Genomic DNA, 26,083 nt, shown 5'->3' with positions numbered 1-26,083 from the left:
TGGATAACCACAGGTTTTTGAACTAGGAGACTACATTAGAATGGGTAAGAAGATGGAAACAGTGCAGCCTGAGAGGCTTCTGGACGAGTACTTTGGCAAGGAAACCTGAAAATGCTGCAAAACTTAGATAAATTTTTTAAGCATGGTGCAGTACTGTGCTGGAGTCTTTCCAGACCTTAAAACTGTATTGATGCCATTTCTACAAATTATTGAAGAAAGGCAAAAAAATGGAACTGGGGCAAAGTCTGCCTTTGGCTGTTCAATTTACCTACAAGGAGTCTGGGATGCAAACCTTTGTCAGATCTTTATGATACAACAAATACAATGACATTTGTATGTGATGCTTCAAATTACAGGGTAAGTGCCATTGGACAATGGTTAAGTAACACCAATCATGTTAAGTGTCACACACACTGATAAAAGGTAGATACTAATACAGCGATGGAGATAGCAGAGAAACCTCATAATAAAGACACAAAAAGTTCTGCAGATGCTGGAATCTGGAGCAATACACAAAAAGTGCTCATAAAGAGATTGATTGTGAAATGGGTGGATGAAAAAAAAATAAAAGGATGAAATGAATCAGAGAAGTGTCCAGAAGAAGACTTGAGACCCATCCAACAACCAAGGATATGAGTCGTCAGCAGAACAAGAGTATACTAAATGGGACAGAGTACACAGAGAGGACACTATTCTGAGGTCTTTTATGGAAAGAGATTACCAGGGGGATGGGGGAGAGGATTCAAGTATGTGCTTAAAGCCTTATTGAAGGAATGCAACATCCCCACTGACTCCTGTGAATCCCTGACCCACTGCTGCTCAAAGTGGATGAGGAGTATCCAGGATGGTATTGAGAACTTCCTGTTCACGGAGCAGCAGCACATAGAAGTCTGCAAAAGCAGCAAAACTCTACCTCACAAAACACACACCTGCCTGCCCCATCTGTGGGAGAGTCTGGAATTGCCACATTAGTCTCATCAGTCACCTCAGAACCTGCAAAACCTCATAGTAGGAGCAAGTCATCCTCAATCTGACAAAGGAGATTGATTTTAGAAGAGCTTCACACTGAACATTCTGATATTGTGAGCATGAAGACAATAGCTGGAAGTTTTGTTTATTCTCTGGGACTGTCTGGACAGAGTCAATGAAGACGTCTTTGGAAGTGGCCAACAAGACCACTCCAAAGAGTACATAGAACAGTACAGTACAGGAACAGGCCCTTTGGCCCATAACATTGTGCCAAACCAATTACATTAGTAACAAAATACCCAACTAAATGAATGCCTTCTGCCTACACGATGTCCATATCCTACTATTTCCCTTCACATTCATGTGCCCATCTAAGAGCTTCTTGAATGTCCCTGTTGTATCTGCCTCCACCACCACCCCTGGCAGCACATTCCAGGAACCCACCGCTCTCTGTGTGAAAAACTTGCCCCACACATCTCCAGTACAAAATGATTATTGAGGCCTTTTAGTCCTCATGGATTATCACGTGATTGGAAACATGTTGGTTCCTGTATTACATCAAAGCATTAGATTAGATCCACTTTTCAAAGCCATGGCTTACTAGAAGAACTAGGTTTGAATCCTCAATTTTGTTCATTGCTATTTGAGCACTTTATGAAACAAAATGGTATAAAGCACAAAGTTACTTCACCATACCATCCAGTGTCAAACTGGTGCGGCAGAGAAACCAGTGAGCATTTTCAAAGCAGCATTGAAGTAATTGGAAAAAATGCACTGAAGTATTACAGAGAATGCTCAAGTTTAAAAGATATTAATTAGCTAACTTGACATTAGAAAATAATGCCACATTCCATGATGGCTATACTCCTGAGTTCCTAATGTGTCAAAGGCCAAGAACAAGATTGAGCAGAGTTCAGTCAAATTTCAAGGGGAGTGTGGAAGAGGGACAATTGAGACGTTTTGAAAATTCTGAGTCAAGGCGTGGAAAGATACAATTCATGCATCATGACAGAGCTCTGTTAACACCACCTCTCAAATGTGACAGAAATGGAATGTTGGAGTGATTACTGAAATGTGCAGTAGAGAGTTATTGTGCAAAAATACAAGAGATACCGAATTTATAAGTGCACGCATAAATCACTTAAGTCCAATAAGGGATATAAAGGGAAATATCAAAGTGTTTTCTGACAATGAGATTAGAAGTAGGATTAGGTCATAGGCTTCTCGTGCTTTCTCTGCCGTACAATAAGACCATGGCTGACACTCTCCTGCACGAGCACTTGATGCCCTTAATAATTATATTTCAGAAGCTGATCCAGTGGAAACTGTGGATTTTAGTGACAAGATCCCACTAAAATGAGTCAAGAAGTGACACCTTCCTCAAGAGAGATACCATAACAATGATACAAGCTGAACAAGAAAGATACACGTGCTCTAACAGTAAGAACGAGTACATATGGTATAGTTTCAGACAATTGGCAGGGAGGTGGAGGTGGCCAGGGAACAGAATTTGTGGAGGGATTGAAAATAGTGACTTCAGTCTCACTCATGTTTAGATAGAAGAGACACAAGAGACTGCAGGTGCTGGAATCTGAAGCAACACACATAATGCTGGAGGGACTCAGCAGGTCAGGCAGCATCTATGGAGGGAGGTGGATGTCTAGGGTCAAGACCCTTAGTCCAAATGAAGGGTCTCAACCTGAAACGTTGGCTGTCCATTTCCATCCACAGATGCTGCCTGACTTGCTGAGTTCCTCCAGCATTTTGTGTTTAGTTGGAGGAAACTGTCTGATATCCGGAACTGGACTTACAGAAGTCAGACTGACACCTTCAAGACCGCAGAGGCATCAAGAGAGTTGTGTGATGTGTAGCGAGGATTCACATCGGGAATCCGATGTTATGGAGGCATTGGGTGAGAAGGAAGCTAGGAACAAAGGATACACAAGGGACCTCTCACGGAGCACTATATTTTGGAAAAACATTAATAAAGACAGTCTAACAAAAGAGCATATCTTATGGACAAACTTAACCTTATTTCTAAATATAACCTACTTGCAGCATAAACTAATACAAACTCAATGCTACAAGAGAGATGGCTGCTCCAAACATATTTTTTTGGGCCTTTATCTATCGGTGGAATTAAGCTGTAGAGCAGAAACTGTTCCTGAGTACTTAATAAAGTCATCTGGATTCATTGAACACAACAGGCTGAATGGAGTAGAACACATAGAAAACAGGAGCAGGACTAGGTTCTACCATACAGTATGACCATCCAAACTTGGCACTCTATTCCAGCTTTCTTCCTATATGCTTTGGTCCCTCTACTCCTATGAACAATATCAAACTCCTTCTTGAATACATTTAATGTTATTGCCTCAACTGTTTTCTGTGTTGGAGTGTTCCACAAGTTCACCATTGTGGGAGAAGAAATTTCTCTTTATTTCTGTCTTAAATGGCTCACCCCTTGTTGACTAATTCCTGGTCCTGCACTGCCCTGCCAGTAAGAGCACTGCTCTAGCATGTAATCTGTCCAGTCCTCTTAGAATTTTGTACTTCATGAATGTCGTGTTGAGAGCACTCTGCTGCACAATCTTTCTCAGTTGGTCTTTATTTTTGTTTTCTATCTTACTTGTTTTACCGACAAACTTGTATCCTGTAAGACGGACTAGGAACCAGCCCTGTCCCCTTTCAGTATCATAATTCAATTGCTTACTGGAGGAACCAATATGCTTCTCACATTCCATCCCTTTCTTTCATTTACAATTTCGTTTGATGGCAAACTGCAAAACTAGAATAATAGAATTCTTAAATACTGCTTGAAGTGCTGACTTGTGTGTTCTAGAATGACAGAAAGAGCAACTTCACAAAATACTTTTGTGGGTTCCTTAGAATTGCCAGACCCCACCTTGCAGGAACAAAAGAACTTGCATTTACCCAGCACCATTTACAAAGACAGGATGTCCCAAAGTCTATGTGGACTTTTAAAATGCAGTCACTGTCATGATGCAGGAAATAAGGCAGCTAGGATGTACACAGTATGTTCCTACAAACAGCAATTTATTTAATAGAACATTTACTTTTTGTTTTACAGTAGTATACAAGAAATAGAAATAAGCTATTCAGTCATTTATGCCTGCTCTACCTTTCAATATCATTGTGCCAATATTTCACCTAGGTGCCATTTTCCTGCACTAACTCCATATTCCTTGATCTGCTTAATATCTAAAAATCTATTGATCTCTGTCTTAAGTGTACTCAGTGACTGAACCTCCACAACCTTTTGGGTAGAAAATTCCAAAGATTTGTCACAATCTGGATGTAGAAATCCCTTCTCATCTCAGAACAACTCTATACATTTTGACTGTGAGCCTTTGACTGAAGCTCCACACACCCCAGCTAGGGGAACACCATCCCTGCATCCGTCCCGTCAAACCCTGCAAGGAGTTGGTTTCAATATCACCTCTCATTTTACGAATCTCTAGAGAGTTGAGACCCAGTTCCCTCATATGACAAAGCTCTCGTTGCGAGGATAAATCTGGTGCACCCTCCTCTATTGCAAGCATATCTTTCATTAGACAGAGAGATCAGATCTGTGCACAATATTACAGGTGGGTCTCACAAGTGTTGTGTACGATCGAAAACAGACATCTTTACTCCTGCGCTCAAAGTTTCTTGAAATGAATGCCAATATACCAGCTGCCTTCCTAATTGCATACTGCCCCCTTACATTAACTCTCGGCGATTTATTTCCAATGACACCCAGGTCCCACTGAACCTTTCAATCTTTCACCATTTTAAAAATAGCTCTGCTTCTCTCCTTTTTCATCCAAGCTGAATGACCTCACATTTCCACATTATATTCCCTCCATCATATCCTCAAATATTCGCTTAGCTTTTCTATATTCCCCGAAGCCTCTCTGCATCTTCCTCACAACCAACACATCATCCGGCTCTGTATCATCAGTTGTATCATCAGCACATTTGGTTCCGTCAACCAAACCTTCGATATCGATTGTGAACAGCTAAGGACCCATCATTGATTTCTGTGGCTCTCTACTAGTCATGGACTCTCACCCCAAAAATGACCCGTTTATTTCTATTCTCTGTTTGTCTGTTAACCATTCCCAATCTTTGCCAACATATTATCCCCCATACTGTGTGGTCTAACCTTGTTTAATAATCCCCTGCATTATATCTCATCGGAGCCCTTCTGAAAGTTGAAATACCCCACATCCACTTGTTCTCCTTTATCTAGAACATTACAGCACAGTACAGGCCCTTCGGCCCACAATGTTGTGCCGACATTTTATCCTGCTCTAAGATCTATCTAACCCTTCCCTTCCACATAGCCGCCTATTTCTCTATCATTCACGTGTCTCTTAAATGTCCCTAATGTATCTGCCTCCACCACCTCGGCCGGCAATGTGTTCCACGCACCCACCTGTGTAAAACACTTACCCCTGACATCCCCCTTATATCTTCCTTCAATCACCTTAAAATTATGTCCCCTCGTGTTAACCATTGTCACCCTGGGAAAAAGTCTCTGACTGTCCACTCGATCTATGCCTCTCATCATCTTGTACACCTCTATCTATTATGCTAGTTACAACCTTTAAGAACTTGGAACATATTTGTCAAATCTAACTTCCCTTTCATAAATCAATGCGAGCTTTGCCCAATCATATGATTATTTTCTAAGTGCCTTGCTAGTAATAAATCTTAGAGATGCAATGTTTTATGTTCACCTGGTAGGGGAATGAAGTCAAAGGTTTAAGGCATCTACAAGTCTATAGATCTGCCAACATAGTATTCCTTCAGAATTGTACGCAAGTGCCGGGCTGGATTATTGAGCTCAGGTCTCCAAAGTGGGCTGGGACCCATAACACTGATTGAGAAGCAAGGTGGCTTCACAAAATATCTTGTAATTTCTCCCCAAGTTGTACCCATCTAGATAAGAGATCCCCATGTTGGAGAGTGAAGAACTTTAATATTTCAGATATCCATCATGTCCACTGAGCACTACACAATGTTGAGCTCTACACAGCTGTGACAATGTTTTCCAGCAACAAGCAAAAAGGCACAAATCCAAAACAAAAAATTAACACCACACCAGTAACCAACCATCACTTGAATTTGAGATTGTTTTGAGAATTAGAACTATACTAGAAGAGTTTTTCTTTTATCAGGACAAGTGAATTGCCAGCATTTAAAATTTTTAAGCCTGTGAGTATTTTGGAAAAAAGCAACTCCACACTAACAAAAAAAATGCTGCACCAATCTTGCCCCAAATGATTGCATGATCTCTATCCAATTCCCTACATAATAAGAATTGAGTGGAGATCCAACTACATGCACTCCATTGGACTATTCCAGGTAAAACCTCCAAGGGAAAGAGAGAAAACACTAGAAAGTAAATGTTTAAAAGAGGAGAGAAAGAAACAAAAACAAAAAGAACATCCTTTAATGATAATCTTTCTATTCCCCAGCAGAAAACTCAATGGAAACCAGTATTTACCATTCTAACTTTTTATTCAATGGAAGATTATTGTCTGTGTGATCATCAAAACAACTGCTCATAGCATCAAAGACTATTAGCAGAATGTAATATTAGCCAAGGCACCATTATCGTCCACAACCACTGGATGTTCTTTGCCTTTCCAGACGCAAACACAATAAAAGCATTTTCCCCTGTAAAATTCCCTCGACTATATTTCACAACTGATTATTATGTTTTTAATCACCCAATCACTCCAAAGCTGGTTCTTCTGCTGCCAAAGGAAATAACGGATGTTTCTCATACCTCACACCAATGAGCTTCTTAACACTAAATGCTGAGATTGTGACCACTGAAATATTGACGTGTTGGGCAGAGGGAGTGCAAGTCATTGCAGAGAAACCCAACCCAACCTTACGGTTATGCTCCCTTCCAAAAGGGATCAAGAGTTGGATGCCAACACCATCCATTTCCCATTGAAGCCAAAACTCCTTCATGGGCATCACTTAAGCCAACCAACCAACCAGAAATGAAGCAAGGACCTTGCCAATCTATATCACCCATATTGATCCACTGAACCAGATGGTATAAACTTGTCCACTGCTCCCCTGATACCTCCCTGACTGATAGGAGCTGCTTGACCTAAGTCCAGGTAGATAAATGAGTTTCCAAATCATAACTCAGTGAAGACCATACCTTTTTCCAAAGTTGAGCTAATGAGAATCTCCTCTCTATAAGGGAGAGTGAGTAGCACTGGGGCTGGGTGGGCACTTAAAAGGGTGACAGAAAACAGGAGATAAACTCTTAAGTGTATTGATTTAAACACACCTCTGAATTATTAATCGGCCGCATGACTGCCGAGCACTCGCTCTCCACTGCAGGCACAAAGCAATATCCTCAGCAAAAGAACGCTACATATGGATAATATAATAAATCTCAAGAACTATACTTCACCATTTAAAGCTTCCAACCTAAAAGGAATGCAAACTAGCAAGGCTGCGACACCATAACTGGGATGGTTTAACATTTCGTGTTGCAATCTTGCTATTCCATTAAAGCACATCTTCCAAACCCCAGGTCATAATCAATCGGCGATGGATTCGCGTCGCTTCTCCACCCAAACCTCAGGAAATACAGATCATCTTGCAGAAAGGAACCACCCGGTGATAATATTCATTCGCATTAAAAGGGAGGTGGAGGAGTCCGCGAATGTCCTTGGGAATGATGTGTAACAAGGAAAAATAACCACTGCGACTCGCGAAGCCGGCCACGGTGTAAAAAATGCAAACATTTCACATACATAAGGAATCAAAACTATTTTTACCAAAAATATGTGCAAATTATGTGCATTATCATCACTGCGAAACTAATTTGGCAAAAAAGCTGGAATTATGTATTTTAAAAGCCCAGTATCTACTAAGTAGACGCAGCAGAAGCTTCTCTCCATACCTTTGTGTTATCAATGCGGTTTGTCGATTCTAGCGGTGGTGGGGACCCTCTCCTACGGCCGATTTCCCCTTCTCCACCCCATAGAGTTGAAGCTCCCGATAATTCCGGTTACAACACACACACACTCTCTCCTCTGGCGTCTTACGGACAAAGCAGTTTTAATCCTTCCTTGTTTAAAGCACGATTTAAAAAAAAATCAATAATCCCAATTAAATTGCTGATGATCCCACGAGCAGAATTCTTAGTTGCTCAATCTTTCTTGAAAATTAAATTCTTAAACAGACTCCAACCTGCTCGGAATAAGTCACCGAGGTTTAAATTCAGTGGGTTACTTTCAGATCATATTTTTGACCCATTTGTTCATTGTTATTGTCACAGCAAACAGACACCGCATGTGCTTGACCGAAGCTGAAGGTTCGCCCAGTTGCGGTAATGTTATGAGAAGGGGGCAGGACTTCGTTTCTCACTTAAACCGGAAACGTACCTACAACGAACCAACCTTTCTGGCTGCTTTGGGCATCACACTTGCCTAAAAGACTTCAAATTTGAGATAAAAATATATGTTTTGTGTTGCAAAGGTGGAACCCGCCGTGTGCTGATACCACTAAATATTTGCTCGGATTTACACAGCATTTTCCTTGCCCATCTTCTCTGCTACCCAGACTAACTTGTTTCTCTCTTTCTCGGTTCAGATGAGGGGTCCCAGACCTGAAACTTCTCTTTCCGTGGATGCTGCCCGACCCGTCGAGTTTTCCAGAATTTCCTGTTTTTATTTCCAATTTTTGTTTTTAAATTCAAAAGACACTTGGATAGGTACATGGATAGGAAAGGTTCAGGGGGATATGGGTCACATACAGGCAAATGGGATAAGCTTAGATAGGAATCTTGGCTGGCATGGATCAGTTGGGCTGAAGAGTCTGTTTCCATTCTATATAATTCTATGATGATAATTTCACACCAACTCCCTCCCTATCTCTGCCTTATTTCAGCAACTTTGCAAAGTGGTTAGATTCAAATAGTCCTGAATATGTAAAGTACAAAGATACAAGACTTAGATCTACCACATAAGATAAGATTTCTTTATTAGTCACATGTACATCAAAACACACAGTGAAATGCATCTTTTGCAATAGAGTGTTCTGGGGGCAGCCCGCAAGTGTCGACACGCTTCTGGTGCCAACATAGCATGTCCACAACTTCCTAACCCATGCGTCTTTGGAATGTGGTCGGAAACTGGAGCACCCGGAGGAAACCCATGCAGACACGGGGAGAACGTACAAACTCCTTACAGACAGTGGCTGGAATCGAACTCGGGTCACTGGCGCTCTAATAGCGTTATGCTAACTGCTACACTACCGTGCCTGACCATACATATTCTTTAAATACAGTGATATATCACACACTCTTTTTATTAGACATTTCCATATCCATATTGCTGTAATTCAAGAAGGTAGCTCACCAAAGGGCAACTAGGGATGGGCAATTGAATGCTGGTTCAACCTGCAAAGCCCACATCTCTTGAATGAATAATAAAAATATATATCTACATAAATAATGGAGGATGCCTACATTAATTCCATGCACTAAGTACACCTTCAGATTCACTTCCCTCAGGCATGATGTGTCCCACACTCCTGTGGCTGGTACCATTCCATGCTGTGAATCTCCCAGCTCTCCATCTGGTACTGCAGAGAAACCCTTATGTTCCCAACAATTCTACTCCTCTGCTCCCCACCTTTCTCTGCATGTTGATGCTCTTCTCCTTAGGCAGCCCCTTCAGACTGAGGAAGACTTGCATCAACTCTCATTCTGTGGGATGGGATAAAGCCAGCATGGGACCTGTGCACTATGTAACAAGTGGGGTAGGAAGTGCTTGGTGGAATTGTGGGAGGTGGTGGGCTCCCTTCCACTATTTACTCTGGATCTCTGTGTGCTCCCATTTGGAATCCAGGTAGTCAGTACCATTCAGAATGCTCTTTCTCCACTTAGAGTGACCATGGGCCAGAGTCTCTTAGGAACAGTGGGTAGGTTGCAATTTTTCAACAAGGTTCTAGGAACATCCTTGAATCTTCTCCTCTGAAAACATCTCACTGTTACACAGATCTCAATGGTGTATCAATTTCAAGAGCCTGGTGTCAGCCATGAAAATGATGTGGCCTGTCCAATGGAACCAATGGACTGTAATTAGTTTCTCATTGCTGGGAATGTTAGTACAGAAGAGGGCACTGATATTTAGTTGCTTCTACTGCCAGTGGATTTGAAAGATTTTGTGGAGCCAGCATTGCTGGCATCTCCCCAGTGCTTTGAGGTTCTACTGTTAGTTGTCCAAGCATATAGGAGGGCAGAGAACACCACTGCCCAGTAGACGGAGTTTCTGTGCCAGGTTTGATGTCTTTATCTTAAAACAGCCCTTTCCTCAGATGTACTGGTGCACCAAAAGTAAACAGTGAATTTCATGATCTAGGTCTGCCTTTGCCGAGAGGTTGCTCCTGAAATATGGAAATTGGTCCACGTTTTCCAGGGTCTTGCTGTGGATATTTATTGCACACTGGGGGCAGGTTGATAGAGGACCTCTGTCTGGCAGTTATTAAATGCAAGGCCCTTGCTCTCATATACTTGTGAATGAGTTGACAATAACATGGAGCTCACTCTCTGATTACGTGCATATGCAAGAATTATCTGCAAATTGTGGCTCATACCAACATTGGGGTGACCTTGATTCTGGAGTGTTTGAACAGATTCCCATTAGTCCTGTACATTAATCCCACTTCAGCACAAAGTTTGTTTGAGGCAAGTTGCAACATTGCAGTAAGAAAGATTTGAAACATGTTTAGATAATGACAGGTGCTTGCTTGATACCAGTTTGATCGAGGTTGTGAACCTGTTGATTAGGATTTTGTCTTGCATGTCATCATGAAGCAAAGGTAAGATGGAGACAAATTTCTGTGGACAACCCAATTTGAAGAGAATGCACCACTGCCCCTTCCTTTGACTAAAGTCAAAGGCTTTAGTGAAGTTGAAAAAGACCATGTATGATGCTGCCCCCTGCATTTTACCTGGAGTTGCCAGATGATGAAGATCGGTGTCCACTGTGCCTCTGGCTAGACACAAATCTACACAGCAATTTAGGGCGCAGCTTTTCACCCACTGGGAGAAGGAGGTTGAGAGGCCCCAAGTGACAACTTTCTTTTTGACAGATAACAGCAAGACCCTTCTCTATTTACAACAATCAAATTCATCTTGAAGATGACCACAATTACAAGGACACCTGTGCATTACGATTAAACCACAAAGACTTGCATTTCCAAACCACTTTTTGCAGATTATGGTCATTCCAAGGGCTTTACAACTGAAGTATTTTTAAAGCAGAGTCACCCAATTCTTGCACAGCAAGTTCCCACAAGCAGCAATGTGATAATCACCAAACTGTCAATTTTAAAAACATAATGTTGACTAAAAGATAAATATTGATCAGCTCACTTAGGGCAACTTCAAAATAATGCCATGTGTTCTTTTACACAAGAACAATTTATTGCTGTCCCCAGAAGATAGAACTTCCAAAAGTGTAGCACTTTTGCTATACTTTTGGAACGTTATCTGGATGCTTGTATTCTTGTCTGCTTACACAAGCTCCTCTGCATTTCTATGTCTCATTTTAGAAGCTCCCAACCCCTTCCTCTTTGGTCTAGTAGTGGAACATAGATCTGTTTACTCCCTTGAGTCTGTGATTTAATTCAATGTCCTCCTTCCAGTGGTGGTGCTGGAGTGGCTCCATTGGACAAGACTGTCATTCCAACATGGTCTTCCACGTCAATGTAATTTAATACTTCATAATGTGAATGATGGTCGGAAATTTAGGCAGGAATGTGCACCAGGAACTTGTGTGTGTGTGATTGGGGGGGGGGGGTGGAGGAGGAGGAGGAGGAGAAAGAAGTGGGGGGGGGGGGGGAAAGTGGTCTCCAGGAATCAGATCTCCATGGATTTTGCCTTCTTCAGGATTTCACACAAGTTGTACTGGGTAATTGAGAGAATACTACAGAAATTGCCCTTCCCCAGTAAGGATTTACTGTCCTCCATTGAATCTCTTCGGGAAACCCAAAAAAAAATTCACGTGTAAATTGTTTTGGAAAGAATGGTTTACACTTATGAAATATGTTTAAACTATTAAATGTGCTTTATTCAATTGAGTGCAGTCATTGTGCTGTATACACAGATTTGACAGCTTTGAACTAGCAGCAGCTGATTAATCAAGAAAGTGAACCCATTGGTCACTGCTTGAAGCTACATTGCCCAGAGAGTGCCCATGGCTTCTCTTCAAATTGAATCTTGAATCATCACTCAGAACAGATGGAACTGTGTACATTATTGAATGAAGGATGACACATCCAACAATAGAATCCATTAGCTTTGAGCTGAAGTAATAGCTGAGATGCTGGTAGAGTATGCACCATAGTTACCTCACTGAAATGAACATGCTACCAACTGAACAAAGATGATATAACACAACCCATGTGCTCTGGTCATAACATTTTTTCCCCAATCAACTTTCTCCCCATTTCTATCAAAGTCTTACACCAAAAAATGACCTGTCAAAAACTGAATGGCTGAGTTTAAAAATAGATCGGTTATAAATATTGCATTCTCATGAATTAAAAATATTGTTGTTCTTCACAAGTGCTAAATTTCAGATAGCCAAATTTAAGATTTAGGATGAATTATCTGGATGAATTTAAAACAAAGGGCTTTGTTAACTCTTTGCAAATGTCCAATTATTGTTTCAATTAAGTGACTGCCACACTAATTTTTATAACCTCAAGGTAAAATTCTTAGATGTTTTGTCAGTTCCTGGTCTTCATAAGATCTACTCTTACTGCGGCTGAGGAAACTAGAGATTACTTTAGCTTGGCTAATGTCACATTGAACTTAACTCTTAGTAATGTGATGGAACCCACATCCCAACGAAGTGTGGATTGGTAGGTTAATTGGCCAATATAAATTGCTGTCAGTGTGTAGGTGAGTGGTAGAATCTGGGGAAAGTCGATGAGAATGTGGGGGACAATAACATAGGATTAGTGTAAATGATTGATTGCCAGTACGTGTGGACATGTTGGGCTGAAGGGCCTGCTTCTGTGCTGTACAAATCCATGACTATCACTCTATGACTATATGAACCAAGCAGAGCCAGGAAAAGTTTATCCTTTAACTTTGCATGCATAACAAGCTCATTCATCAATTCTTCACTTCTAGAAGCCTATGAACTCCATAGGCACTTAGTAAAATTGATGTGAAAGCAACAAATCCAGTAATATCACCGAAGTGTCTCCCTTGTGTGGTGCTATGTCCCTTTCCTCCCAGTTTTGCAATAATGAGATGACAGATGTTACTTGTTCATTAACATGGGGATTGAACAAGCACCTATGCTCAATCATTGTATAGGGCCATGTGATGGTTCTTAAAGATAATTTGCTCTTTATTATTACTTCCACTAATTGCAATGGTGTCTTTTTTTTGTTGCTTCTGCAATGGCAACCAACATTAGACCAATGGAGAACTAACTGCATGTTTCAAGGTCTTTTATACTGTGTACAATAAAAACCACCTGACAAAGAACAGATCAGCCTCTCTCAATTAGTGCCCTTCCATTCATGGAAATGAAGATTTCTGTTTGTTTTGTAAGAATTACCTTCAACCAATTTTGTTTATCAAACAGAAATAAAGACAGGTTTCTATTGCAGCTGGGAGGTGGAGCTTTTGCTAATTCAGGTTAATCCAGGATCAGTACCAAACACTGACAGGTCAGGTGTAGTGTGGATGTGATGAGGAGCACAGCTCCTCCAATTCAAAACCCCACCCAGGGACACATGGCTTGGTGGTGGGAAGGGGCTGGATGTTTGGCAAGCTTTGCAGAGTTTATAAAGACACACACATATACTTCCTCTGTAACATTAAGGACATGTGTGTGTATGCAACTTCAACTGTAAATTTTTGGGCATTCCTTTACTCTGACATTGCATCAGAGTCCAATCCTAGAAGAAATCTCCTGGTGCCTTCATTTTCCATGCTGTCATCCTGGATCCTGAGTGCAATTGTCAACCTAGCTTCACTGTCTGAGAACTTATGCTCAACAGAACATAGAAACACAAGATCATGAGAAAACTACACCATCACTAAAATATGTTCTATCAACAAATCAATCCTGCCCTCCATTTTAAAACCATCCATCTTAACCCTTAGCAGCCCCCGTCTAACAAAAACTTATCTGGTTCACTTTTGAAATCATCCATTGACTCAGCCGATATTCAGGAGACTGTTCTAGTTTCCACTCTCCTTTATGTGAACTTCACCCTGAATGGCTTATATATAATTAAGGTCATGCCCTCTGCCCCACACAAGAGAAGATAGTTTTACATAATTACATTACACTTTTAATCATCTTCAGGTCTTATTCATTCACCCTCTAACCTTCAGTATTGCAAGGAATGCACGTTAAATGCTGATAACTTAATCATAACATTCTGGGATGAAGTTTCCTACTTCACCGAGGATTGTTTTGGAGATAGGACCAACTTAAACTTAGCAATACTTCCAATGGTAAATGTAAAGAGCAAGGATTATGAAGAACTACCTTTCCCAATTCCCACACCACCTTACAGTGTACCAGTACACATCTCATCAGGGGTCACTTCCATTTCATGTTAACAGGCACTGGATAAATTTTGAAATAAAAACAGAAAGATGGAAATACTCATCAGATCTGACTACCTCTATGGAGAGGGAAACAAGAGTTTATCAGGTTGATCATTTTTCATCGGAACTGAAAGACCAGTGTACAACGAGGTACAGAGGCTGTACGAGATGGAGAATGGGCTATTGGAAGAGGAAAATAACAAAAAAAAGAGTAGGTTTGCGGGAGAGTGAAGGGAGGACAAGAGGGATTAAACGGCAACAAGGGAGGTGATGAAACAGTAAAGATCAACCCAAGGGAGGTGTTAACAGCAAACAGAATTATCACTAGCACCAGCAGGAGAAACAAACGGTGGCTACGATGTGAAGTTGCTGAATATGGTGATGGCCAAAAGGTTTAAAGCAACTAATCAAAAGATGACATATTCTGATAATTGGTTATTGACCTTAACCCATTAACCCTGTGCGTCTCCACACACCCTGCCTGACCTGATGAGCATTTGCAGCATTTTCTGTCATATTTCAGATTTCCAGCATCTGCAGTATTTTACTATAGGAATACTGGCTAAATTGTATTATCATTACTACTTAAAATAAAAGATTCAGTTTTTTCCCCCCTCAAAAAGGTACTTTACATTCAGTGCATTACTTTGAAGTTCAGAGACTACCATGTTTCCAAAAGATTGCCAATTTACAAACAGCAAAATTTCATAAACAATCAAAAAATAAATCAAAGTTTTTGATGGATTGTAAGAATGTTGTTGAGATATCAAAGAATACTTTTGTAATACTTTGGTTCGTATATGATATAGACAGCACAAAGGCCCCAGTTCTTGATAATTTATGTCTAATCTATCTAATGTGCCATGGTAGACTAGCCATAACAAAATCTTCATCATTAGTTTGCAATACAGAGAGGAAATCTCTTTTGAATACACTTTGATCATCACTTATTCATAGAGAAACAGCACACAAATGGGATGTGAAATCTTTCATTTGTTGTTTGGGTCATGCTGCCTTGTTTAAATAAGCAAAGAAATCAATAAATCAGCTCAATTTGTTGACTGGTTAACGAGAGAGATGAATAGTAATTCCTTCAGCACATGAGGTTTCATTCTCTGTAGCACAGTATCTAAGCCATGCCTTCCCGGAAGGGCTTCTAAGACTGGAGCCCATCAGCCTATTTCATTTTAGCACCACTCTTGTTTTAGATATAATATTCTCTATGCAGAGAGTTTGTAACATAATATTTTAATACTCATGTTGGAGAAATGCAATTTATGCACCCACTTTATCTGAATCTATATTCTCCATTCTGTGCCAGGTTAATGGATCTTGCTCAAAGTGCAGTGATAGATTGGAAATGGCCTTGGTTCCCCTGGAATACGTAAAGGGAAACTGTTCCTAAATTGCCCCAACGTACACCAACCAATGTCCCCTGTGGGAAAGTATGGGTCTGCCCAGTGGTTTACGAACATAGGCTTGAAATAGCATCAAAATTGCCAATCATTCCCATTTAATTAAGTAACCCAGCAGAATTTAGACAAGTCTATGGACCCAGAAAGAACAGCCTAATGTATGAAGTGGTGAATGACAGATAGTAGCTTTGGAAATATAACTTAGTGAGAGTCTGTGACTTAGGCATATTGAATGGGGAAAACAGGAGAAAAATATCTATTCTTAATGTACAAGAGAAAGATTTTGCAGCATATAAAGCTTTGATACCTACCTTACAAATTGTATATCAGTGTACACTGATGCTTCTTCTATTAAAGTATCTAATTCAGTTTTAATAGAGCACATAAAGAAAAAAATTTAATGCTTGAAATTTCTAGGCTCAGGAGAGTGGAGGATAATTCACTAATCCATTGACAATACTTCGCATTAAGTTCTTAATTGCCATTATTCCATGTCAAAATGCAAACCGTTTGCTGGTGTCTGTTCTTTGACAGAAGAAATGTCTTTAAAATACAACACAGACTTTGAGCTTTTGTGAAATAGTTCACAGGGGCTTTTGAGGTGATTTTATTAAAAAAAAAGAGAGGTTCTTTCAAAGAGCAAGGTCAAGATGACAGAACACACGGCTGTTGATAGGGGAGGAGACAGGTAACAACATGGCCCAGATGCAAGCACAAGGGAGAAGCTCTAGACAATTTGGAAACAAGTCCTTTGGGTTTGATGAATTGAGGGTCGAGGCAAATGTGAAGGTTTGCAAGTATGAGAGTGGTGGACCAGGTAGACCAAAGAGACTTTCTGTTAAGGTTACACAAGTGGAACTTAATCTGGGACTGCATATGAGTGTCAGCTGGAGTCAGAGTGAGGCGAGGGGGTTTGAAAGGAATCTCTCATATTGGTATGCAGTATGACGACTTTAGTGTAAAGGTGTATGTTTATTGACCATTCCTAATTGTCCTTGGGAAGATGGTGGGGAAGATACTCCCACAATGCAGTTGGTGAGAGTTCCCTGCCTTTGACCCAACAGTGATGAAGTAATAACTCTAATTTTGCAAGTTATGATGGTATGCACCTTGGGAGAGAACCTGTTGGTGGTGGTGTTCCCATGGACATGCTGCCCTTATCCTGGAGGTGGTACAGGGTGGTGCTGTTGAAAAAGCCTTGGAAGATTGTGCAGCACATTTTGTAGACTGTACACATCAGCTAGTAGGTGAGATGCCAACCAAACAGACTGCTTTGTCCTGAATGGTACTGAGGTACTTTAATTAAGTTGAAGCTACATTTACCTTGGCAAGTGAAATATCTCCCATTACTTGTAAAGAAAAGGCAAAAAACTGAAGATGCTGAAAATCTGAAATAAAAACAGAATTCTGGAAATACAGCAGCTGTGGAGGGAGTAACAATGTTAATATTTTAGGTCATTAACTTGAAACATTAGCTCAGGTTCTCTCTCCACAGGTATTCCTGATTTGTGGCTTTCTGGAGAGTCATTCACTATAGAATGCTACCACCTGCTCTTGTAAAGATAGAACTTTTTTAGCTAACTAACTTAAATTTCTGGTCATGAGCGAGTCCCAGAATGTTGATGATGGAGGATTCAGAGATAGCAATGCCACTTAACGTCAAGGGTGTTAAGTACTCGATATCATTATGCTGGAGATGGTCTTCGATTGGCACTTGCGTGGAACAAATGCATCTTTCTGACATAAGACTGCGGATGCTGGAATCTGGAGCAACAAACAATCTGCTGTAAGAACTCAATGGGTCAAGCAGCATCTGTGGGGGGGGGGGGGAAGAAGAGGAATGAATGATGTTTTGGGTCAAAACCCTGCATCAGGACTAAGAGTGAAGAGGGGAGATGGGCGGTATTGGGGGGGGGGGGGTTACAGGTGAGGCAGGGGCCAGAGGTGATATGTGGACTGGGAGGGGAGGGGGTGAAGGATGACAGGCAGATTAAGCAGGGCAGGGGAAGGGTGGAGCTGGGAGACAAGAGGCAGGTGGATGACAGATGTAGGCAGACAAAACAAAAAGGATGGAGCCAGGTGTGAGGGTGAAGGTGGAGACAGCTGGTGATAAGCAGGGACACAATGGCTACCACTGCTGGAATCTGAAAGTAAAAAGGGAGGTGACAATGGGAACCATTAGGAAAGAGGTTAAAGGCGGATGGATCCAGGACCAGATTGAAATGTGTGGGTAGGAGATGGATACAACCAGAATGGGGAGGGGAATAAAAATGGTTGTTGGGGGAGGGGGGGGGGGTCAGGAGGCAGCGGGTGGGACTTGTGACTTGCTACTTATTACCTTAAGTCTGGATGTTGTGAAGGTCACTCTACATGGAGGAACAGATGAAGCATTATCTGAAGAGTTACAAACAGAGGGAATGTAGTACAATTGTCAGCAAATATCCTACTTCTGACTCATGCTGGAGACAAGGTCACTGATGAAGCAGGAGAACTGGAGTGCTTGGAAGCCTAATCAGAGGTTGTAATTGTAAAGAAAGCATAGACAAATCACACTAAAGCGATTACTTAGACAAGATATTGAAGATATTCTTACATCCGTGGAGCAATGCCCAAGAAGAATCACTGCCATCAGGAGAGGAATGGAAGAAACTGGAATAAATTAACATATTGATGTGAGCATTGAAGAGATCCTTGACGTCATTGATACAGTATACATAAAATTGATAAAAGTTAAATTAATGGTACAAGTTAGAAATACAGTTATGCTGAAATAGCTTTGTATGGAGAACAGGGAAAAGGAATGAAACCAATAATCAGGTGTTCTTTTCAGATGTGACATTCTCAACAGCTAGGGAGACTGTGGAAGGGGAGGAAACTAGCTGGGCTAAAGTCAAACAAAGCATTGGCAATAATGGCAAAATATGAACACAAAAACAACAAAAAAAATTCATTAGGCTCCAAGAAAATATGCATTTGACCACCAGATATACATTATTTTAAATCAAAACTTGATTAGTTAAAGGCTTTTCAGCATCTCTGCAGATGACTCAATATCACTGATTTATGATACTGTAATGAGTCACTTTTTGTTCTCTAGTGCTGGGAAAGTACTGACGTCATCGGGCACCCACGTCTATCCGTATGCCGAACTTTTGCTCCTGAGAAGGAGATGAGAGTCAGGAACCATCTCTTCTTCCATCCTAACCACTTGGCAAAGTGAGTTGGAGATGGAGGTCAGGCATGGCCCATCATCTTGGCATTAGAGATGGGTTGACCATGATTGGAAGGTCAATTTTTCAGTGAAAGATTAGAAGACTTCTACTTAATTTCCATAATGCTCAGAACGTTTTTAAGTACTTTAGAGCCAATGAATTGTTTTTCAGGTGTGATTAATGTAGAGTCATAGTCATAGAGTCACATAGCACTGAAACAGGCCCTTCAGTCCGCTATGTTAAAGGCATCCATCAATACCAATCTATATTAATATCATTTCCCAGCACTCAGCCACAGTCTTCTATGCCATGGCAGTCCAAGTGCTCATCTAGATACTTACTAAGTGTTATGAGAATATCTGCTTCCACTGCCTCTTTGACAACAAGTTCCAGATTTCAACTTCCCTCTGGATGAAAAATATTCTTTCACAAATCCCCTCAAAATTTTCTAATGCGCAACTTAAACCTGTGCCCTCTGGTCAGGAATTCTTCTACAAGTGGGAAAAGTTTCTCAGTATGTATCCTATCTATGTCTCTCATAATTCTGTACATTTGTCAGTTCTCCGCTCAGCTTTCTCCATTCCAAAGAAAATAAACCCTGCCGATGCAGTCCCTTCTATTACTGAAACACTCCATCCCAGGCAATTTTCTGGTGAATATCCTCTGGACCCTCTCTATGCAATCGCATCCTTCATATTGTGTGACAAAGAACTACACACAATTCTCCAGCAGTGGGCCAAGCTGTGCCATAACCTCCCCACTTTTATGTTCTATTCCCCAACAAGTGTTCCATATGCCTTCGGAATCACTGCATCTCACTGTGCTGCTCCCTTCAGGAATCAGAGAAGAAAGTGCAGAGACTCTTGCAGAGATTTTTGCTTCATCTCTGGCCATAGGCGAGGTTGCGAAGGACTGGTGAGTGGCTAATGTTGGTACCATTGTTTAAGAAGGGTAGCAAATGTTGGTACCATTGTTTAAAAAAGGGTAGCAAAAACAAGCCAGGAAACTATAGGCCAGAGAGTCTGATATCAGTGGTGGGTAAATTGCTGGAAGGGATTCCGAGGGACAGGATCTACCAACATTTGGAGAGGGTCTGATTCGGGACAGTTGGCACGGCTTTGTGCTTGGGAAGTCATGTCTAACAAATCTCTTGTAGTTCTTCGAGGAGGTAACCAAGAGAGTAGATGAGGGTAGGGCAGTGGATGTTGTCTACATGGACTTTAACAAGGCCTTTGACAAGGTCCCTCATGGCAGGCGAGTCTGGAAGGTTAGATCACATGGGATTCACAGGGAGAGAGCAGATTGGATCCATAATTGGCTCAGTGATAGGAAGCAGAGGAAGATGGTCAAGGATTGTTTCTCAGACTGGAGGCCTGAGTTTATTGGTGTGCCACAGGGGTTGGTGCTGGGACCTTTGTTGTTTGTAACTTATATAAATGATTTGGATGTGAATGTACAAGGCATGGTTAGTAAGTCTGCAGATGATACTAAAATAGGTGTTGTAGATAGTGTAGAAGGTTATAAAAAATTACAGGGGATCTTGATCAGCTAGGTATGCAGGAAAATGGCTTTCAATCTAGATAAATGTGAGGTATTGCATTCTGCAAGATCAAACCAGGGTAGGACTGATACAGTGAATGGTAGGGCCCTGGGGAGAGGGACCAAGAAGTGCAAATGCAGAGTTTGCTGAAAGCGGCATCACAGGTAGATAGGGGTTGAAGGAGTTTAACATGCTGGCTTTCATCAGTCAGGGCATTGAGTACAGAGTTGGGACATTATGTTGAAGTGGTACACGTCATTAGTCAGGCTGCACTTGGAGTACTGTGTACAGTTTTGTTATAGGAAAGACATGGTTAAACTGGAAAGAGTGCAGAAAAGATTTACGAGGAGATTGCCAGGACTAGAGGGTCTGAGTTATAGGGAGAAGTTGGCCAAGCTAGGTCTTTATTTCTTGGAATGTAGGAGAATGAGGGGGTGATCTTATTGAAATGTTTAAAATTACGAGAAGCATAGAGATAAGGTGGATAGTAACAGGGTCTCTTCTCCAGGGTAGGGGAGTCCAAAACTAGGGCATATAGATTTAGGGTGAGAGGAAAGATTTAAAAGGGACCTGAGGGGCAACTTTTTCATGCAGAGGGTGGTGAGTATATGGACTGAGCTGCCAGAGGAAGTGGTTGAGGCAGGTACAATACTATCATTTTAGAAGTATTTGAATAGGTACATGGAGCGGCGGGGCTTGGAGGGATATGGGCCAAATGCAGGAAATTGGGACTAGCTGGGTGGACAATGTGGTCGGCATGGACTGGTTGGGCCAAAGGGCCTGTATCCATGCTGTATTGCTCTATGACTCTAATCATGAGCATGTACATCAAGGTTCCTCTAATCCTCAATACTTCTTCAGCTACTTCCATTCATTGTGTAGATCCTAGCTCTATTAGTCCTCCAAATGGAACACTTCCAATTCTTCAGGATTAAATTCCACCTCCTGCTTCTGTGCCCATCTTACCAACTGATTAGTCAGACAGGACCTTCCCTTAATAAGGCCATGCTGAGTATCCCTAATCAATCCCTGCCTTTCCAACTGCAGGTTAATCCTGTCCCTACTACTGATGTTGGCCCATAATTACCTGGCTTATAATCGTATCACATTTGCTGTCGTCCAATTATCTGGCACCTCCTCTGTGACCAGAGAAGGTTTTAAAATTTGTCAGTTCCCAGCAAGTTTCTCCCTTGCCCCCACCCTTCTCCCCAGCAACCTGGGATATATCTCATCAGGCCCCAGGAATTTATCCACCTTTAAGCCTGTTAAAATATTTAATACCACCTTTCAGAGTCAGAGTAAGAGTTATACAGTATGGAAACAGGCCATCGGCCTGCCACACCTCTGCTGATCAGTGGGCTCCCATCCATATTAGTCCCACCTTCCTGCACTTCAATTCCTGGGCAATTCAAATGCTCATCTAGATAGTTCTTGAATGCTGTCAGCTACTCTCCTTTGACCACTCTTTCAGGCAGTGCATTCCAGAAACTCACCACTCCCTGGGTGAACAAGGTCCCTCTCAGATCCTCCTAATTATTTTACCCCTTACCCTAAATTTTTGTCCTCTAATTTTATCTACCTCTGATTGGGGAAGCTGCAGGAAACTTTTCCCCAATCTATACCTCACATGATTTTATACACCTCAGTCATGTCCTCTCTTAACCTCCTCCACTCCATCAAACAGACCTAGCCTCTCCATTCTCTCCTCATGAGTGAGATAGTCCAGTCCAGGCAACATCATGGTAAATCTCCTCTGTACTCTCTCCAACACTACCACATCCTTCCCAAAGTGTGGTGACCAGAACTGCACGCAGTACTCCAGCTGAGGTCTGACCGATGCTTTGTAAAGTTGGAGCATAACCTCCCTGCTCTTGCATTCGACACCCTGACTAACAAGGCCAATATCCCAACTGCCTTCTTAACCATGTTATTTACCTGCACTGCCACCTTCAAGGATATTTGGACTTGTACACAAAGGTCTCTCCGTTCCTCAATACTAACCAGCACCTACCATTCATGGTGTATGTCCTAGCCTCATTAGTACTTCCAACACACATCACCTCACATTTATCTGGATTAAACTGCATCTGCTATTTCTCAGCCGATTTCTCTATCATATTGATATCACCCTGTAGCCTAAAACTAGCCTCCATGCTGTCAACAATTCAACTAATCTTCATGTCATCGGCAAACTCCATCAAACTTTGTGCTGTCTCCTTATTCTAAATTTGTTCTAACATTTCAGCATCCCCCTAATTCCTTCAACTGCAATATCCTTTTCTGCAGTCAATACAGATGAGAAGTATTCATTTAAAATTTGGAGAGAGTGCAGTGAAGAGTCACCAGAATGTTGCTTGGATCGGGGGACTTTACTTATGGGGAGAGATTGGATGGGCTGTGCTTTGTTTTCCATGGAGCGAAGGAGGCCAAGAGGTGATCTGACAGAAGTATAAAAGATTATGAGAGGCATAGCTAAGGCATACAGTCTGTTGATGTCTGGAACTTGCTGCCACAGGAGTGAGTAGAATCAGATACAATCACTACATTTAAGGGGCACTTAGACAGACATTTAAACAGGCAAGGCATCAAAGGATATGGACCCAATGGAGCAAATGGGATTAGTACACGTGGGCAAAAGGATTGGCATGGACGTAGTGAGTTGACGGGCCCATTGCTGTGCTGCAGAGCCCCGTGACTTTATCTACAACTATCTCACCTCTGTCCTCTGCTGTTTCCCTGGATAACCTTTTGCCTTAAATATACTAATAAAATGTTTTGGGATTTTCCTTAGTCCTGTTTGCCAGTGATATTTTGTGCCCCTCACTGCCTTCCTTTTTTTTTAATTTTAAAAGCACCCTCTATACCCTTGAAGGGCTTCCTGTTTTCCATTCTCTATACCAGACATGTGGTTCCTTTTGTTTCGGAATGTGAGGAGAATAAAATAGGATTAGTGCAAGATTAGTGTAAATAGGTACTTATTGGTCAATGTGGCCTTGTTGGATTGAATGGCTGTTTTCTCTGCTGTATGTCTACAGCTCATGAATACAGTCCACGCTCCAAAATAACTCCCAAGTCATTCCTTCCCTCCTTTACAATGTTGTCATATGGCTTTGGTTTACTTACTTATGAAAGGATATACCGGCATTGGAGGTAGGACATAAAGGATTCACTGGGCAAAATCCCAGGATGAGAGCATCGTTATAATGCAAATAACTAAAAAATTAGAAGTGTATTATTTTGAGTTAGAAGAACGAGGGGTGATCTTATTGAAACACAAATGACCCTAAGGAAGCCTGACAGGGTAGATGTTGAGATTGTTTCCACTAGTGGGAGAGTTGAGCAACAGGACATAGTTAAAAGAGATTTGGTCAGGTACATAGACAGGAAAAGTTTACAGGATGTGGGTCAAACATGGGCAAATGGGACTAGTTTAGATAGGTATCTTGGTTGACATGAGTGAGTTGGGCCGAAGGACCTATTTCTGTGAGTAGTGACTCAATAGTTACAAGGGCCTGGTCATTTAAAACTGAGGATCATCAGAATTTTTTCTTGCAGAGGGTGGTGCATTTTCAATTCCCCAGCCTGGAGGGTTGTGGAGGTGAGATCGCTGCAGATATTTAAAGAGGAAGTAGATAATTTGTTTTGAAAGATCGGGGAATTCGACGTTATGGGGAACTGGTACACAGGAGGAGTGGAGGCTTGTGGCACATTAGCCACGATCTTAGAGAATGGTGGGGCAGGGTCGAGGGGCCGAGTGGCCTACTCCTAGTTACTTGCCAAAGGAAAACTTCCACATCATCGCAGTAGAGGGGCGGGGTACAACATTACATATAGGGTAATAATGCAACATTAAACATTACTCAGATTTGGACAATGGCAACTGGAAATGACAATAAGCAATTCGTGCACATGTGCTGGAGGCAAATTGCTGTGTTTGGGTTTGACACTGAGCTCCTGGCGTGTAATGCGCCCATTACAAACGACGCCGGCTGTCTGCACCTCTCCTAGCGCAGTTTCGGAATCCGCAGCAAGGCAGGAGGTTACTCTCGGTCAAAACACTCCGGGGTTACTCTCGGTCACAAGCTTTTACTTTCTCCAACCTGTTATTCCCCGCGGAACCCAACTGAATAAACCCAGGAATCAGCAAAATATTTTTCTAAAAAGAGGATAAAATTCATTTCACATTGCCACAACTTCTAAACATGGCCGGAATAATTTAACGAGGATACAACCGATATTATTTTTGTTTGCAGTACACCGTCTCCATTTGAATGTACAAAGCAATCATCCCAACTATAAATAATACTGCGAGATATTCGAATCTTAACGTTAAATTTTAGAATAAATTGCAGTTTACGGGAATATGCAATATTCAAACCCGTCGGTCTCGTAGACATATTAATAAAACATGTACCACACCTTCCTACTCGGTGATAATGCGGAGATGAAGCAGGATGATGCCATGATTTGGGATGCAGAGCGGCAGTCTCCTAATCCTGTTTCAGTCGTTTGGGGCTTGCGATGGAGCAGTCCTGTTAATCACCTGCGAAACTGTTGCGTGTACCGTCCGCGAGTCTCAAGGCAAGCGCCTACCGCGTACTGCCTGGGTGTTATTTCTTCAGGGAGATTGCAGAGAGATTTGCACGGGAAAGGCGCTTCCTTTCACATCCTTTTAACAGGTGCACCGTTCGTTACCGCTGCGAAAGCGTTAACTTACGCCGGGGTGCAACCCTCAACCCTCTGTTCCTTCTACACTGGTGGCTATTTGACTGTGGAAGTCATCACTTCCCCATGCACATCCTCTGCAACCTGTTGCTTGTGCAGTAAGCAAGATGGTCTCCAGCAGACGGATGTGGCAGCAAAGTAATCTTGTTCCCGGGCTAATTATGAGGAGCCTTCGATTCGCGATCCATAGAAACTATAATGAGTTCAAACCCAACCGCTGCATTTGAGAAATTAAATATATAAGCAAAACCAGGCATTTGTTAGAGTGACTCCAAACTTCTTTTGTGATATAAAGCCAATGAGTTAACAAGTTTCCTGCATATCCAGCCTCCTTACCTGATCTGCTGTATGCATTGCTTTAATCCCATGACAGTTCACACTCCAGTTACCCTCTGAAGTGACTTAACCACATCCAGCGCCTCATGCCAAGATTTCAAAACTGACCCTTATATATAAAAGAAATGCAAAACAGTACATGGCTTTCTTTATATTCCTAGTGTCGTCTAGTCTATACACTCACAGTGTTGTTAAGTTTATAGATTTGTAGTGTCTTCAGTTTCGTACATTCAATGTCAAAGCACCAACCAGGATA

General features: G+C 41.7%; 1 protein-coding gene across 3 annotated transcripts in view; it reads right to left on the bottom strand.

The window, feature by feature from the left end:
• The window catches only part of abcg4a (ATP-binding cassette, sub-family G (WHITE), member 4a), a 131,406-nt gene extending 105,909 nt beyond the window's left edge, over nt 1-25,497 (bottom strand). The window contains exons 1-2 of one of the 3 annotated variants that reach the window (XM_052040061.1): nt 25,186-25,258; nt 18,608-18,663 (exon numbers count right to left, since the gene is read on the bottom strand). In XM_052040061.1, coding sequence (XP_051896021.1) covers nt 18,608-18,643 — 36 coding nt within the window. In that variant the 5' untranslated portion in view covers nt 18,644-18,663; nt 25,186-25,258. Of the gene's footprint in view, nt 1-7,912; nt 8,140-18,607; nt 18,664-25,185 lie in introns of those variants that run through there. The other 2 variants (XM_052040060.1, XM_052040062.1) reach the window with 2 other exon arrangements.
• Nucleotides 25,498-26,083: the final 586 nt, after the last annotated feature.

Source organism: Pristis pectinata, chromosome 27 (assembly GCF_009764475.1).
Source record: "Pristis pectinata isolate sPriPec2 chromosome 27, sPriPec2.1.pri, whole genome shotgun sequence".
Lineage (NCBI taxonomy): Eukaryota > Metazoa > Chordata > Chondrichthyes > Rhinopristiformes > Pristidae > Pristis > Pristis pectinata.
The sequence above is the reverse complement of the archived record's forward strand: the minus strand, read 5'-3'. Positions and strand labels throughout refer to the sequence as shown.